The following is a 17004-nucleotide window of genomic DNA, read 5'->3' as shown; positions in this document are numbered from 1 at the left end:
CAAGGATTTTAGCAGATGGCCAGCATTATTATCCTCTTTATTCTTACCATTCAACATGCTTTTTTACATGTGCTATGTTATTTACCCTTAAACAGAATTCCATGAGGTAGGTAGTATGTTTACCACAGCAAACTGAGGCTCAGGAAAGTTTATTTTCCCCTAATTATAAACTTGCAGTAGTACATAGTATAAATTGGAATTAAAATTACAGATGGGGAGAACATTTAGGGAGATGAAAGAAAGCAGGATTTGGTGAGAACAAAGAGAAACTTTGTATGGATGGAAGTTTATAGAATCAATTTGAATAGCATCAGTGATCTCAATGATGTAATAACTGAGGTCATCTGCTGATGTGCAGAATAAGAGTAAACAGATTTGTGTTTTCAATTCATGCATGTAATTAAACCAAATAGGAGTGACAATTCTCATTAATTTTGAGAACATGATTTAACCAGATTAACTGGTGGGAGAATGAGCCAAAATTTTAGTAATAGGAATTTGACTACCTCAGTAACAGTAAACCTCAGCTTACAGATTCCTTCTTTCTTGGAAAGTTTGTTTCCCAGTTGATTTCCAGTTTGCACACTAAGCTTTGGGGGAGCTGTACCATGACTGTTCAGTCAGGAAATATTGAATTAAAATTGAATCTCTGGTCCCAACAGATTGTGTGACTCTGAAAGTCATTCAATTTCTTCATGACTTTACTCCCTTATCAAATGAGGGAATTAAGTTAGATGATTAGCTCCCAGCTTTATGACTCTATTCATTTAGTGAATAAGCAGACTGGTGATTCAGTAGACTGGAAATTTTCAGACAGCAACAATGAAGAATTTACTAAGGGTAGACTAAGGAATTACTAAAGAGCAATGAAGCCTTGCTGAGAGTAGAGAACAGTTAACTCAGGATAGCCAGTGAAAGTGAGAAAAGTAAACAGGCTAGGGTGGAGACTGGGGAAGGCTACCTAGAGTTGGGGACTGACATGAGGCACATTACATAAGGCTACTGAAAACTAGGTGGTCAATTGGTTAAAATTTATCTTAAGTAAAAATAACTAAAAATAATTTAAAAGCTAGATCAGAGAGTCCAGACTGGGGCAGGATACAGATGAAACCCATAGCTTTAACTGCTTATTTTTACATTAGGATCATAGTGTTATTTATCCCAGTTCACTGGACAATGCACTGAAGAGCAAGGACTTTACCCATAAGTCCCTTCAATAAAGTTCCTGAAGGAGTCCTGGCCCTGGTCCCTTACATCATTTATAGGTCATGTTTAATTTCTTTGAACTGTTACACGATACTTCATCATAGGAGGCAATGTTCTGATAATCAAGACATCTGTTTTTCCTTTTCATTTAATTTTTAAACTATTTTTATTCTCTTTCACTCAAAGGAAATGCATTCTTATTTTTCTAAAAGCTAAATATTTAGACACATAATGAAGATAGTTACAGTCCCTATAATTCTTCCTGTTAAGATTGGTGATGATTCATTCCTCCAAGTTACTTTTCTTTGCTTACTAACATATTACGTACAAACATTGAATCATAAACACTGTTTTCCAAACTGCCTTCTGTCCCCTACCAACAAAGCGCATAGATCTGCTTTATTCATTTTGACAACCACAGAGGATTCCATTGTATCATGATATATCATAATTTATACAGCTTCTATTGACAGACATTTGCCTTGCTTCCAATTTTTTTTCTATTTTTTCATTGTAAATAATGCTGTAGTGAAAATTCTTGTGCATATCTTGCATATTTGGATAAATGTTTGTAAGTAATACATTCTTTTTTTATTTTTTTTCTTTTCCCTTCTTCCTTCTGTGAAAATAAATAATATGTTCCTAAAACTCTACTTGCTTTCAATAAAAAAAGTAAACAAATGTGAATTTTAAAAGTGAAACTGTTGAGTCAGAGTCTTTTAGCAGATATTCCTAAATTATCCTCCAAAAACACTGAACTAATTTATAATACCATCATTGTATGAGGGTAGCTGTTTCCTCGCTCTCTTGCTATCACTGTCTTTTTTTGTTTTGCTTTGCTTTTTTAAGTCTAAAATTTAAAAAGTAGAGTTAGCAAATAAAAATATAGTATGTTTAGTTAAATTTGAATTTCAGATAAAAAATGATACTCTGTATCTCAGGCTAGGCATGGTGGCTCATGCCTGTAATCGCAGCCTTTGGGCCGACTGCTTGAGCCCAGGAGTTCAAGACTAGCCTGGGCAATAATATGGCGAAATTCTACAAAATATACAAAAATTAGCTGGGCGTGGTGGTGCAGGCCTATAGTCTGAGGATCACCTGAGCCAGAAAGGTCAAGGCTGCAGTGCTCCAGCTTGGGCAACAGAGTGAGATTCAGGCTCAAACAAACAAAAACTATCTCCATCTTCCAGATGGCCTGTTTCTGGTCTCTCTGTTGGTATCATCAGTGGTGTCTTCTCTGTTATCAATTTATCTGTACCATTTATCTCATCCTACATGAATGAGAAATATTTGCTATTTAAATTTGTATATTCTTAAGATTTAGTGAGATGAAGCATAAAATTGGTTATTTTTGTGTCCTCTTTAGTGAACTACCTGTTCAAGTCTTTTGCTTTTGCCAGTGGTTCGTTTTCCTTAATGATTTATAATAATTCTTTTAGTCTTAAAGCTTTAGACACGTATATGTCCCAGTTTTCCTTTAGGCTATTTTTATTTTTTGTCTCCATCTAGAAGTGTTGCATTTTATGTAATACAACTTGTGCAGTTGTGCCACTATGCCGTTTCTCAAATCACCTGGATGCCTTGTACAAATGCAAATTTCTGAGCTCTGTTCTAGACCTAATCAAATGTCTTTACTATTGTACTCTAAACTATTAAGAAGCTCCCTAAGGGGTTTTCTTTCTCCTTCCCTAACTGCCCCCTTTATTTTTTCCTCTCTCCCATCCATTCTTCCAAACTTCTATTACATTCAAAGATCAATACTGAAGAATTTGCTAGAATTATTAAAATAAAACATACAAGTAAACATGCTAACCATGCAATTGGAAGCTACTGTTATCTTGTGGGACAGTGTGCTGATCCAGTAAGATCAAGATAAGATTGACTTATTCTTCATCAGTTGACTTCAGGGAGAAAACATGATTTTCTCTGACATTATTAAAAACCCTGTTTATGAAAAATCTCAAACATACATAAGAGTACAGAAAATAATATAAATTCCCAGGTACCTATTATCAAGCTTTAATAATTAGCAACGGTCAATCTTGTTTCATCTGTATTTCCTATTCCCCCTACCATCCCCTTTCCCCAGATTTAGCAACTCTCAGGGGATTCCTAAACTCATTCAAATTTGAGATCCCAAACTTTATGATTTCTGGGTTTTGCATTGTACTTTCCAACTCCAAGAAAATAATATTTACTTTTTTTTTTTTTTTTCATTTCTTTATCAATTGTTGGCAGGGACTGGGTTGAGGGGAAGCAATTTACTCGTTTTTATTCCTAGCTGGTACCTGTATGATCTCATTTTCTTTCTTTCTTCTTCTAAGAGACAAGGTCTTGCTCTGTCACCAGGCTGCAATGCAGTGGCCCACGCATAGCTCACTGCAGTCTCAAACTCTTGGGCTCAAGCAATCCTGCTGCCTCAGCCTCCTGAGCAGCTGGGACTACAGGTGGATGCCACCACATCTGGCCAATTTTTCTGTTTTTTGTTTGTGTGTGTGGTTTTTTTTTTTTTTTTGGTAGAGACCAGGTCTCACCATGTAACCTAGGCTGGTTTCAAACTCCTGGCCTCAAGAGATCCTTAGCCCCACAAAGTGTTGGGACTACAGGCGTGAGCCACCATGCCCAGTCATTTTCCTTGGTTTCAATCTCAAGAGCTTGAAATCTATTATTATTAAAAAACAAAACAAAACAAAACTGAAGACATTAGGGGTAATGCTAAGGAACAGGTACCTGAAATGTTTTGTAAAGAGATTTCAAATATCTATGCTTTAGCATTCCATCCAATAGAATTAACACTAGAATTGTCTTACATGTTATTAAAGGCTAGCAAGATTTTTATCTACAGTGTTTTGCATTTATGCTACCTGATGTTCATATTTGATATAGTATTAAGTTACTCCAATTAGTTAAAGGAAGGAGGTTTGAGAAGTATTTAGTCATGAGCAATAGACGATTAAAAATGCTAACACTTTGACCAAGAGAATTAAGTATTAATGAGACAGAAAAGCCCATAGCAGATTACTCATCTGAGTCACTGCTGGTTGACTCAACACCAAGCTATAGTTCCTTAATCTGCTATCTGTAAAATATGAGTAACAGCACCAACCACCTACATTGGTTAGAAAAAACGAGACTAATACTTTGATCTTCTTTAAAGAAGTGAGCGGCCTAATTAGCTGAGTTTCTTTAATTCTTCTTATTGTCTAGATGAATAAATTATCCCTTGGGAAATAAATATTCTTTCTACTTATAAAAGAATGGGAAAATCTATCATATGGAGATACCACATTTAAAAAATGCATTCATTAGTTGATGGACATTTTGAATTGTCTCCTTTTTGCCAGTCATACATGATGCTATGAACATTGATGTACAAGTTTTTGTGTGAATATGTTTTCATTTCTCTTGGGTACATATCCAGGAGTGGAATTGTTGTATCACTGGATAACTATGCTTAACTTTTTGAAGAATTGCCAAGTTGTTTCCCAAAGTGGCTGAACCATTTTACATTCTCACCAGCAATATATGAGGGTTCCAATTTTTCCATATCCTCACCCAACTTTTTTGGGTATTTTGTTTAAAATTATAGCCACAATGGTGGATGTGAGGTGGTATCTCATTGCGGTTATAATTCACATTTTCCTAATGATGAATGATGCTGAGCATCTCCTCATATGCTTATTGACCATTTCGATACCTTCCTTTGAGAAATCTCTGTTCAAATCCTTTGCCCATTAAAAAAATTTTTGTTGACTTATAGGAGTTCTTTGCAATGTCACAGTGAAATCCCACCAAGATTAAAGCCAACAAAGAAATAAGAGCCAGTAGAGTAAGACTGAGCCATGAGCACATATTTTGAACCGTTGTATGCATATGCATGAAGTCAGACCTACCTACATGGACTTTAGTTTTATGAACCAATACATTTGAACCAATACATTCTTGGGGGGCTAACTAGAATAATGATTGCCTGTGCCAACTCCTCAAGTAGAATGGGGCTTTCCCTCATGTCATTTTCCTGATCTATCCCCAGGTCCTATGCTGTAGTGTGGGGAATCTTATCATGATGAGCCTGGTAGGTAGGCATGGAGATAAAAGGTGCAGAGAAAAATGAATGATGCCTGGCACAATTAAAAGTACCACTACGAAGCCTCAGAGGGCTCTGGCCGAAATTTCAGACCACAGAGGCCTTTGTACATTCTCCATAATAATTGTAAAAGTCACAACTTTAAAAAATAAAGCCACAAAGTAAAAAGTAACCAATCCATCAGGGCAGACAGATAAAAAAGTATTTTTATTCCTAGGTTGCCAAGACAGTTCAGCCAACATACCTTTAAAGATTAGGTATTAATGAATGTTAAAAGTAGATGAGTCCAAAAGTAGAGGACTTGCTGTGTGGATTTGAACAGAAGAGGCTAAAGAGGAGAGGGTGGGAGTAGTGCATGAAGCTAATGCACAGCTGCAGCTGCTTCCCATATGTCTCTATGAAATATTTAAATTTTTTTTTTTTGAGATGAAGTCTCATTCTGTTGCCCAGGCTAGAGTGCAGAGGCGCGATCTCGGCTCATTGCAACCTCTGCCTCCTGGGTTCAAGCAATTCTCCTGCCTCAGCCTCCCAAGTAGTTGGGATTACAGGCATGTACCACCACGCCCCGCTAATTTTTGTATTTTTAGTAGAGATGGGGTTTTACCATGTTGGCCAGGCTGGTCCCGAACTCCTGACCTCAGGTGATCCGCCCACCTTGGACTCCCAAAGTGCTGGTATTACAGGCGTGAGCCACCGTGCCTGGCCCCTAAGAATTAATACATTTGTATGTGAAGAATAATGACACTGTGAAAGGCAGAAGAAAACTTATGATATAATCTTTACCATCAAAGAGCTTCTATATGTGACAATGAGTGCCAATAAGAGATGTGAGGTCACAATACTATAAAGATATTGTATTGAGGGTGTTCCAGAAAGTCTTCAAAGAGGAAGAAACACATCAGGAGGGAGAAATAGGATCAATAAACTATATTTATTGACTACTTACTGGACACATCATATAGAAAAAAGATAGGATGGGGGCAGGTAAGAACTTGAAGAAATTAAATATATACATTAAGTTTATCACTAATTCTAACTACTAGAGAAGTACAAAATTTGTACAAGTAATATTTTATAATGAAATGCTGATGCCTGTCAAAAGGGTAATAAGCTATACATACACTACAATAAACATTTTATTAAATTGCACTTAATATCATAGAATTTCCTTAAAATGGGTTGGTAAAATGTCTATATGCATCCATTCTTACACATGTACTTTCCATTAAAGATTGCTTAAACAGTACAAATTCCTATTGCTGAGAAATTCATGGTCAACAGCTATATATGAAGTTCCTCTAAGAAACGTCATAGCATTTGCAGTAAGTCCATTTCTCCAGTGAAGCCCACCTTATTTTCAGTTTAGCTTACTACCAAGTTCTCATGAGAACTGTTTATATGTCTTTTGCTTGGTCATCTTCTTCAAGTTTTCTGATTTCATTTTTTAAACAATTTATAGTTTCACGACTTGCTTTTAATCTCTCCTTAAGCTCTGCAATCTCAAAGCTTGTTTTTTTCTTAGCAGCTTCTAATTTTTCTCTGGTTTTCACTTCAAGCTCTGCAACTAAAGAAAACAAATATTTGACTAAAGTATTTTTCTCACATGTTTAAGATATATGATAGGGTAATAAATATGGCATTTCCTGGCGACAATGTTTCCATGATGAAATGTGGGTAACTTAAGAATTACAACATTAAACATGGGTGCAGGTTGGGGTAGGGGAAGAATGTCTGAATTCCCAAGAGCGGATCTAAGACGTTTACTACAACTAAAAATGAAATTCTGGGCCGGGCGCAGTGGCTCACGCCTGTAATCCCAGCACTTTGGGAGGCTGAGGCAGGCGGATCACGAGGTCAGGAGATCGAGACCATCCTGGCTAACACGGTGAAACCCCGTCTCTACTAAAAATGCAAAAAATTAGTCGGGTGTGGGTGCCTGTAGTCCCAGCTACTTGGGAGGCTGAGGCAGGAGAATGGCGGGAACCCGGGAGGCAGAGCTTGCAGTGAGCAGAGATCGAGCCACCGCACTCCAGCCTGGGCGACTGAGCAAGACACTGTCTCAAAAAAAAAAAAAAAAAAAAATTCTGATCACCAACTCACAGTTAAAATTTTAAGACATAATGTCCTTTTTCCATACACATACTAAGATTGAAATAAGGGGGCACACAAACCCAAGATATATCAGCTAATAAGAGGTGACTGGGTGCAGTGGCTTATGCCTGTAATCCTAGCACTTTGGGAGGCTAAGGCAGGTGGATCACTTGAGGCCAGGAGTTCGAGACCAATCTGGCCAACATGGCAAAATCTTGTCTTTACCAAAAATACAAAATTAGCAGAGCGTGGTGGTGCACACCTGTGATCCCAGCTACTCTGGTGGCTGAGGCATGAGAATCACTTGAACTTGGGAGGCAGAGGTTGCAGTGAGCTAAGATGTTGCTAGTGCACTCCAGTCTGGGTGACAGACTGAGAGTCTGTCTTAAAGGAGGTGGCGGGGGGGAGGGGAGGAGCGCTAACTACACGTATTCTTAAATTTATATACAGGTAAAACTTTTTTTTTTTTTTTTTTGAAATGAAGTCTCGCTGTCACCCAGGCTGGAGTGCAGTGGCATGATCTCGGCTCACTGCAACCTCTGCCTCCAAGGTTCAACCAATTCTCCTGCCTCAGACTCCCGAGTAGTTGGGACTTCAGGTGCATGCTGCCACGCCCAGCTAATTTTTTGTATTTCAGTAGAGACGGGGTTTCACCATGTTGCCCAGGCTGATTGTGAACTCCTGAGTTCAGGCGAGCCACCCTCCTTGGCCTTCCAAAGTGCGGGGTTACAGGTGTGAGCCAACGTGCCCAGCCCAGGTGAAACTTGATAAACAAAATCACACTATCAAAACAAGCCAATACCTTTTTTTTTTCAAATAGGTAGCAATAACTGCTAAAAGCTGAATCCCAGCTCTGCAACTTACAAGTTGTGACACTGTAAGCTATTTCACCTATGTTCCTTACTTATGAAACAGAAATGATAATGGAAAATACTTCGTAATATTATTTGTTGAGAAAATTTTTGAGACAGGATCTTACTCTGTCACCCAGGCTGGAGTGCAGTGGTGTGATCTTGGCTCACGGCAAACTCTGACTCCTGGGTTCAAGTGATCCTCCCACCTCAGCCTCCCAAGCAGCTGGGATTACATGTGTGAGCCACCACACTCAACCTGTTAAGAAGACTTAATGAATTAATTTATGCAAAGTACCCAGAATACTGCCTGGTACAGAAAAAGCCCTATCAACTATTGTTATGAGAACAGAGAAACATTAAATGATATTTGAAACTATCCAGGACAAAGTACTAAAGAAACATTACTGCAAAACAGGATACATCTATTTAAATATGCCACTTGGATATGCAGCATGATGTTTTACAAAGAAAAATATCTTCTTGTGTCTAACATTTCCATCTTGTGGACATTTTTGGTAACTGCTGCTGCTCACTATTAAAGTATACTTATATTTTCACTAATATAAGATGGTCACTAATGGAAGCCAGATGGTTTGGTGGGAAAAAAACCCAACTACGGAATCAGAAAAGACCTGAGTTCAAATAAACCCTTGCTCCCTTATTAGCTGAATACTGACATTTCTAAGTCTCCATCAATCTCTTTGTCTATATGATACAGTTAAAACTAGATATTTCTCAGAGGATTTACGAGGATTACATGAAGTAATTATATGTAAAGCATCTAACACATAAAAAACATGCAATAAATATTAATGAATTCTTTCCTTATTTTGCTCATTGCTGGTGACTTGCTTTTTGTGACTGCCAAAACAATTCATATTTTACTTCATAATTCTTTTCATTCTCTTAAAAATTATATTTATACATAGGTAGTACATACAAGATTACAAATTAAAAGGTTAAAAACAGTACATAGTGAAAAAATATGCCCTTCTACTACACTTGTTCCCCAGCCTGCCACGATCAATCAGTGCTTCTTCCCAGAGATAATCACTGTTGGGTTCTCTGATATCTTCCCAGAAATAATCACTGTTGGGTTCTCTGATATCTTCCCAGAAACAGTCTGCTGATATACAAAGCATATACCCAAGTGCAGTTTCTTCTTCTTCCCAACACAAGTGGTATCATTCTATACACACTGTTTTGCACCTTGCTGTTTTACTTAACATTATACTTGGAAGCTCATCCTGTAACACAGAGCTGTCTCATTCTTTTTAATGACTACAGAGGACCTAATTGAATGGATATACAAAATTCATTTAGTCTGCCCCCTATTGATATACATTCAGAATATCTCCATTTTTTCTTTTACAAACAATGCAATAATGTGTATGCTGTGAATAATCATTTTAGTATATTTGTAGGATAAATTCCTGGAAAAGAATATATATGTACTTGTAATTCTAGAAGAACGTCAAGCAACTCGAAAGGATCTACCAATTTATAATCCCATTAGCATTGTGTCTGTTTCCCTACTGCATCAACTTTTTGGTTTTACCTAACCTGAAAGGTTAAAAACAGTATTTCAGTATAGTCTTAATTTGCATTCATCTTATTACTACTGGGGCTGACTCATCTTTTTTATAATATTTGAGACATTTCTCCCTTTCTACAAATGATCTGTTTTCCCTTTGCTTATTTTCCTATTGGGTTGTTGGCCTTTCTTATTGATTCATAAGAGCTATATACAGCTTTATACAGTAGTCCCCCCTCATCCATGGTTTCATTTTCCATGCTTACAGTTACCCACTGTCAACAGCGGTCTGAAAACAGGTGAGTACAGTAGAATAAGATTTTCTGGGGGGTGGGGTGGGGGAAGAGCACACATTTACATAACTTTTATTAGAGTTCATTGTCATAATTCTTCTATTTTATTAATTATCATTGTTAATCTTTTATTGTGCCTAATTTATAAATTAAACTTTATCATAGGTACATATGTATAGGAAAAAACAGTATATAGGGCTTGGTACTATCTGCAGTTTCAGGCATCCACTGGGGTTCTTGGAACGTGTCCTCTCCAGATAAAGGGGGACTACTGTATGTTAAGAAACTAGTCATGTGTGACATGAGTACATTTTCTATGGCTTGTCTTTAGAGTTTGTTCCCAGTGCTTTTTACTACGCAGAAATTTGTATTCCCCTGTACCCTCTCTCCCCACATCAATTTAAAAAACACACTGAATGATATGCGCTTTGTTAGATGCTGGGGTACAGAGGCAGGAAACAGGTAAGAAAAAAATGCACTAATGTCATGAGGTAATCATAGGGAACGACAAGAGTAGATTGGATTCAAATCAAGTAGAAAGGGTGAGTTTTATGAAGGGGGCTTCTTGATAGTAGTAACATCTAAACTAAATTTTAAACAATGAGAAAGGAGTTAGGTAAATGAAGCGGGCATACAGGCCCAGGAAGCAGCATAAAAACAAGGAGTCCTGTATAGCTATAAGCGGTAGTTTTAAAACCAGCCAGGGAGACCTGATTAACTCAATTGTCAGAAGGACGGCATTCACTGCAGATGTAACATAGATTTATGTTGTTTGATTCATGATACTTTTATTTTTGACAACTTGTAAGACTGCAAAGGGCACTAGATGTTTGGAAGAAGACATGAGTTAGTTAGCAATGAGATCCTGGGGGAAAACATTTTAAAACTTCTTTTAGCTTGTTCCAGTGTTCTGCTTCCTATGTGTTAAATGCTTACACAAAAAAAGAAAAGCTTCTGTTTTTAATTTCTCAAAGAAGTCTCAATTTCGAGAAAACAAATCCAAAGAATTACTATTATAAAGTCAGTTCAAATTACTGGTTAGGAGACAGACTATCAGGCTTTTTACAACGTATTAGTTACGCGGACAGATTTGGGGTTTAAAATGCAGGCTCTACTGGGTAATTTTGGGCAAGTTATCAAATCTTTCTAGAGTCTTTACCTACAAAATGGTGCTAGTCATAGTATCTCCCTCCTAGGATTATTTAGAGTATTCAACAAGTTAAGAAAGGGAAAGTGCTTGATAGGTACATAGTAAACTCTCAGTAAGCGTTCACTATCATTTTTATTACTTCTTGAAGAAGCAACTAAAAAGCTGGATCATTAGTGCTTAAATAAACTTCCAATATACTCCACAATAAATATTCTCTATATAAAAATACTATTAAATTTTTGGAGCCTAAGTTCTGAGGACTGCCGGGGATCAAGTTCTGGTTCTACTACTAACTAGCTACTACTACTCACTAGTGTGACCCTGGGCAAGTTTCTTAACCTCCTTGTACCTCAGTTTCCTTTTCTAAATATTACCTAATAAAGTTGTTATAGAATTAAGTGAGTTTATATATGTACAGACTCAGAAGAGTACAAATAGTAAGCACTAAGTCTGATATTTTATTATTACTAAATATTGACTATCATATGCCCTCAAATTGTTAAAACTATATATACATTTTTTAGACCTTTGATTAATATTCCCAGACAGCTTTCCTAAAAAGCTAAATTTATACTCACAAAACAATTCATGAGAATGCAAAGTTTACCATATTCTTAATCGGTACAACTATTAAAAATTCCTGGCTGACACGGTGATTCATGCCTGTAATGTCAGTACTTTGGGAGGCTGAGGTGGGAGAACCCTGCCTCTACAAAAAAAAAAAAAAAATTGCCAGATGTGGTGACACATAACTGTAGTCCTAGCTACTGCTTGGGGAGCCCAGGCAGGAGGATCATGTGAGCCCACAAGTCTGAGGCTGCAGTGAGCTATGATCACGCCCACTGCAACCCAGCCTGAGTGACAGAGTGAGACCCTGTCTCTAGGGGAAAAAAAAATCCTTTTGCTAATTTGATAGGACAAATGTAGTCATTCATTACTGTTTGGTTTGCATTCTTAAAGTTATTAGCAGGGCCAAATATTTTATCATTTTATTTACTGGTGCTCTCTTATTCTGTCTGTCTGTCCATATCTTCCGCCCATTTATCTACTGAGGTTTAACATGTTTTTCTATTTATCAATTTTAGCATTAAAAAAATTAATTCTTTGCCATATTTTCTGCAAACTTTTCTCCTTTGCCTTTTTGAAATGTAGAAATTAAATATATTTAATAAAGTCTATCCTTCTTTTAATGTGATTTTTCCTCACACTTTAAATTTAGAAAGTCCTCCCTAGCCAGGATAGCCAGTAATCTAATTTTTCGAAAACCAGGCTGACTGATTTTCAAAAAACATTTAAATATCTTTAATGAAACTGGAATTTGTTTTGGTAAGTACTATAAAGTGATGATCAAAATTAAGTTTTCCTCCCAAAAGCTGACCAATTATGCCAACACCATTTATGGAATTAGACTTTTCTCCCTTATTGATTTGGTACTGTTAAGAAAATGAACTAAAGATCACACAGAAAATGTAACTTATTGATAAAAACTTGCCAAGGTTATACAGCTCCATACATAAGATTTAACACATCGAAACAGATTTACAGCCTTTTCACAAAATACATTATTTATACCTACTTGTTATACATAAATAAATAATAGTTTTGTCAAAAACAGAAAAATGTGAGCACTTGAATTTTGAAAGAGAATTCTCCACCATGAATGGGCACATTTCATAGTATGAGAGAAAGAAGAAAGTGATCAATAATGAAGCACACAGTAGTGCTTTTTACCTTTTCAAAGTGATCATATACTTAAATGTTTTATGTTCATAACATTTGTTGCAGATATAGAAATTAAGGCATACAAATTTTCAATGACTACCCAAGTTGCAAAATTATAATTAGTACCCAGATCTTTTAAGTCCTAACCAAGTGTTTTATGAAAATATAAACAAAACACTGCTATAACCACTAATTGCTAAACAGCAATTCCCTCCCCACTTCATTACCATTCCTCCACCTCTTCCTTTATTGGATCACTCCCTTTCAGCCTACAAATATACTAGTTTATTTCCCCCTGAAAACAATACCCTCTTGATCCCGTATCTTGCTTCTGCTACTGCTTCAAAGATTACTGCTCCCCTTTACAGCCAGGCTTCAAGACAGAGTTGTCTACAGTGTCTGTCTCCAATTTATCTCATCTGATATTCTCTTATCCACCTCAATTGATCTTCTGACCTTATTATTCTCCTTACACTGCTACTGTTAAGATCATCAAGGAGCTCCATCTTACTCTATCCAATTACTGGGCCCTCATCTTAATTGACCTACCAGCAGTATTAGACACTCTCTAGTTCTTGATACACTTTTCTCATTTGGCTTTGAGGACATTACATGCACCTAGTTTTTCTCCCTCCATATTTGCTGTTTGTTCTTCATTCCCTTTGCTGGTTATCTCCTCAGTTTTTAAATTTTGGAGTGCCTATGTCTCTCAGTCTTTGGACCTCTTTTCTATCTTCACTTACTCCTTTGATGATACCATTTGGTCTCATAATTTACAATTCTATTAACCTTCAAATTTATGTCTCCAGCCTAGACCTCTCCTCTCTTTGAATGCCAGTGTGCAACAATCCTTCTCAACATCTCAACTTACATGTCTTACAGGCATCGCACACCCATCATGTCCAAACTTGTACTTTTTTTTTTTGAGACAGAATCTTGCTGTATTGCTCAGTCTGGCGTGCAGTGGTATGATAACAACTCATTAAAGCCTTGCCCTCCTGGGCTCAAGTAATCCTCCCACCTCAGCCTCCTGAGTAGCTGGTACTACAGGAATGTGCCACCACACTCAGAAAATTTTTAAAAAATTTTTTGTAGAGATGGGGTTTTGCTACATTGCTCAGGCTAGTCTTGAAGTCCTGGGCTCAGGAAATCCTCTCACGCTGGCCCCCATAAAGTGCTGCGATTATAGTCATGAGCCATCACACCTGGCCAGCCAAAGCTGTACTCTGAATCGCAAAAACATCTGTGTAAAAAGCAATGACTTTTTTGGAGTTCCTCAGGCCCAAAACCATGTAAGTCATCCTTTGCTTGTCTTTCTCCAATACCTTTCTCCAAATTATTCAAAGAATCAGCAAATCCTACTGTACCTATTTTCAAAACAGGTCCAAAATCTAATGTCTTCTCCCATTGCTATCACTCTGGTCCAAGCCACCATTCTACCAAATCTGAATTATTGGGACAGCCTCCACACTACAACTTCTCCTTCTATTACATCTGCTTTGCAGAACCAGGGTGATATTAGTTTGGGGAGGAAGTGGAGCAAGATGGCGGAACAGAAGCCTCCACCAATCGTCCTCCCAACAGGAATACCAAATTTGACACGTATCTACACAAAAGAGCACCTTGATAAGAAGGAAAAATCAGGTGAATGATCACAGTATCTGGTTTTATCTTCATATCACTGAAAGAGGTGCCGAAGAGGATAGGAAAGACAGTACTGAATTTCCAACACCACCCCTCCCTCACCCCCAGCAGCAGCTGCACAGTGCAAAGAGAGAATCTGTGCACTTAAGAGATGGAGAGCACAGTGATTGGGGGACTTTGCATTAAAATACAGTGCTCCCAACACTGGGCAGAACTCAGCCAGCGCCCACAGAAAGTATTTACATGCCCTATCCAGAGAACTGCCCATCCCTGTGGTCAAAACTTGAGTTTTGGCAAGCCTCAAGCCTCACCCCCTTGGGATAAAATGCTCTGGGGTCCTAAATAAACTTGAAAGGCCATCTAGGCCACAAGGACTGCAACTCTTAGGCAAGGCGAGTGCTGTGCTTGACACCAGTAGACTTGGGGGACACCTGGCTTAGTGAGACACAGGCTGGGGCAGCTAAGGGTGCTTGCACCACTCCTCCCCCAGCCCCAGGCAACACAGCTCATGGCTCGGAAAGAGAGCCTCTCCCTTCCACTTGAGGAGAGGAAAGTGAAAAGACGACTTTGTCTTGCAACTTGGATAGCAGCTCAGCCACAGCAGGATAGGGCATTGGGCAGAGTTGTGAGGCCCCAGGCCTTAGCTCTCAGACATTTCCAGACACACCCTGGGCCAGAAGAGAACCCAGTGCCTTGAAGAGAAGGAACTAGTCCTGGCGGGATCCATCATCTGCTGACTAAGGAGCCTTTGGGCCCTAAATAAACAGCAGCAGCAGCAACCATGTAGTACATGCTGGGGGCCTTGGGCAAGACACAAGATATGTTGGCTTCAGATGTGACCCAGTATATTCACAGCTGTGGTGACAAGGAGAGATCTCTCTTACTTGAGAAAAGCAGAGGAAAGAGTAAAGGGGACTTTGTCTTACTTTGGTACCAACCGGGGGACTTTGTCTCAAGCTTTGGTACCAACTTCCCAATTCCAGGCCTTGGCCCGTGGATGGCATCTCTGGACCTACCTAGGCCAGAGAGGAGCCCACTGCCCTGAAGGGAAAGTCCCAGGCCTGGCAGTATTCAACACAAGCTGACTGAAGAGCCCTTGAGCCTTAAGTAAACATTGGTGGTACCCTGAGAGAACTCCTTGTGGGCCTGTGGTAGTTGGTGGACACAGGGAAAGAATCACCTGCCTGGAAAAAGGGGAGGGAGGAATGGGAAGGACGCTGTCTTATAGCCTGGGTGCCAGCTTGGCCACAGTAAAACAGAGCATCAGGATTATTCCTAAGGTTTCCAACTCCAGGCCCTGGCTCCTGGACAGAATCTCTGAACCTACCTGCGGCCCAGGGAAACTCAGTGCCCTTAAGGGATGGACACAAGCCTGGTTGACTTCATTACCTGCTGATTATAGAGCCTCAGGGCCTCATGCAAACATAGGTGGTGGTCAGGCAGCAGTTACAGTGGGCCTTGGGCAAGACCCAGTGCTGTGCTGGCTTCAGGTCTGACCCAAGGCAGTCACAGTGGTGGTGGCCATAGGGGTGCTTGTGTCATCCCTCCTCAGTTTCAGCACAGAAAGAGAAACTCTGTTTGTTTGGGAGAAAGTAAGGGACGAGAACAAGAGTCTCTGCCTGCTAATCCAGAGGATTCTTCTGGATCTTATCCAAGACCACCAAGGTGGTACCCTACAAATCTGCAAGAACCACAGCATTACTGGGCCTTGGGGTATCCCTTAATGCAGATATGGCTGCAGTGACCAAAAGTTTAGATCACAACACGTAAGTTCCTTCAAACACCTGGAAAGCCTGCTCAAGGACAGGTACAAACAAGCCTAGATTGCAAAGACTACAACAAAAAACTAACTCTGCAATGCCGAGACACTGATGAATATCAACAAGTATTAAGACCATCCAGGAAAATATGACCTCACCAAACAAGCTAAATAAGGCATCAGTGACCAATCTCTAACAGACAGAGATATGTGATCTTTCAGAAAGAAAACTCAACATAGCTGTTTTGAGGAAACTCAAAACAAATTCAAGATAACACAGAGAAAGAATTTAGAATCCTATCATATAAATTTAATAAATAAATGGAAATAAAAATAATTGAGCAGAAATTCTGGAGTTGAAAACACCACTGACATATGGGAAGAATGCATCAGTCACTTAATAGCAGAATTGATCAAGCAGAACAAAGAATTAGTGGGCTTGAAGACAGGCTATTTGCAAATACACAGTGAGAGGGGACAAAAAAATGAAGCATATCTACAAGATCTAGAAAAGAACCTAGACAAGGAGAAATCTAGGCCAGGTGCAGCAGCTCACACCTATAATCCCAGCACTTTGGGAGGCCAAGGAGGGAGGATTGCTTGAGCCCAGGAGTTTGAGACCAGCCTGGGCAACATGGCAAAACTCCATCTCCACCAAAAAAAA

The 17004-nt window shown here is 38.8% G+C and overlaps 1 protein-coding gene across 2 annotated transcripts in view; it reads right to left on the bottom strand.

Moving 5' to 3' along the window:
- Positions 1–6205: 6205 nt before the first annotated feature.
- Positions 6206–17004, bottom strand: part of YEATS4 (YEATS domain containing 4) — a 29575-nt gene continuing 18776 nt past the window's right edge. For both annotated transcript variants that reach the window (XM_011929295.1, XM_011929296.1), the window contains one exon: positions 6206–6857. In XM_011929295.1, coding sequence (XP_011784685.1) covers positions 6688–6857 — 170 coding nt within the window. In that variant the 3' untranslated portion in view covers positions 6206–6687. The remainder of the gene's footprint in view (positions 6858–17004) is intronic.

The sequence above is a fragment of the Colobus angolensis genome, unplaced genomic scaffold, assembly GCF_000951035.1.
Source record: "Colobus angolensis palliatus isolate OR3802 unplaced genomic scaffold, Cang.pa_1.0 Scaffold80, whole genome shotgun sequence".
In the NCBI taxonomy this organism is placed as follows: Eukaryota; Metazoa; Chordata; class Mammalia; order Primates; family Cercopithecidae; genus Colobus; species Colobus angolensis.
The sequence above is the reverse complement of the archived record's forward strand: the minus strand, read 5'-3'. Positions and strand labels throughout refer to the sequence as shown.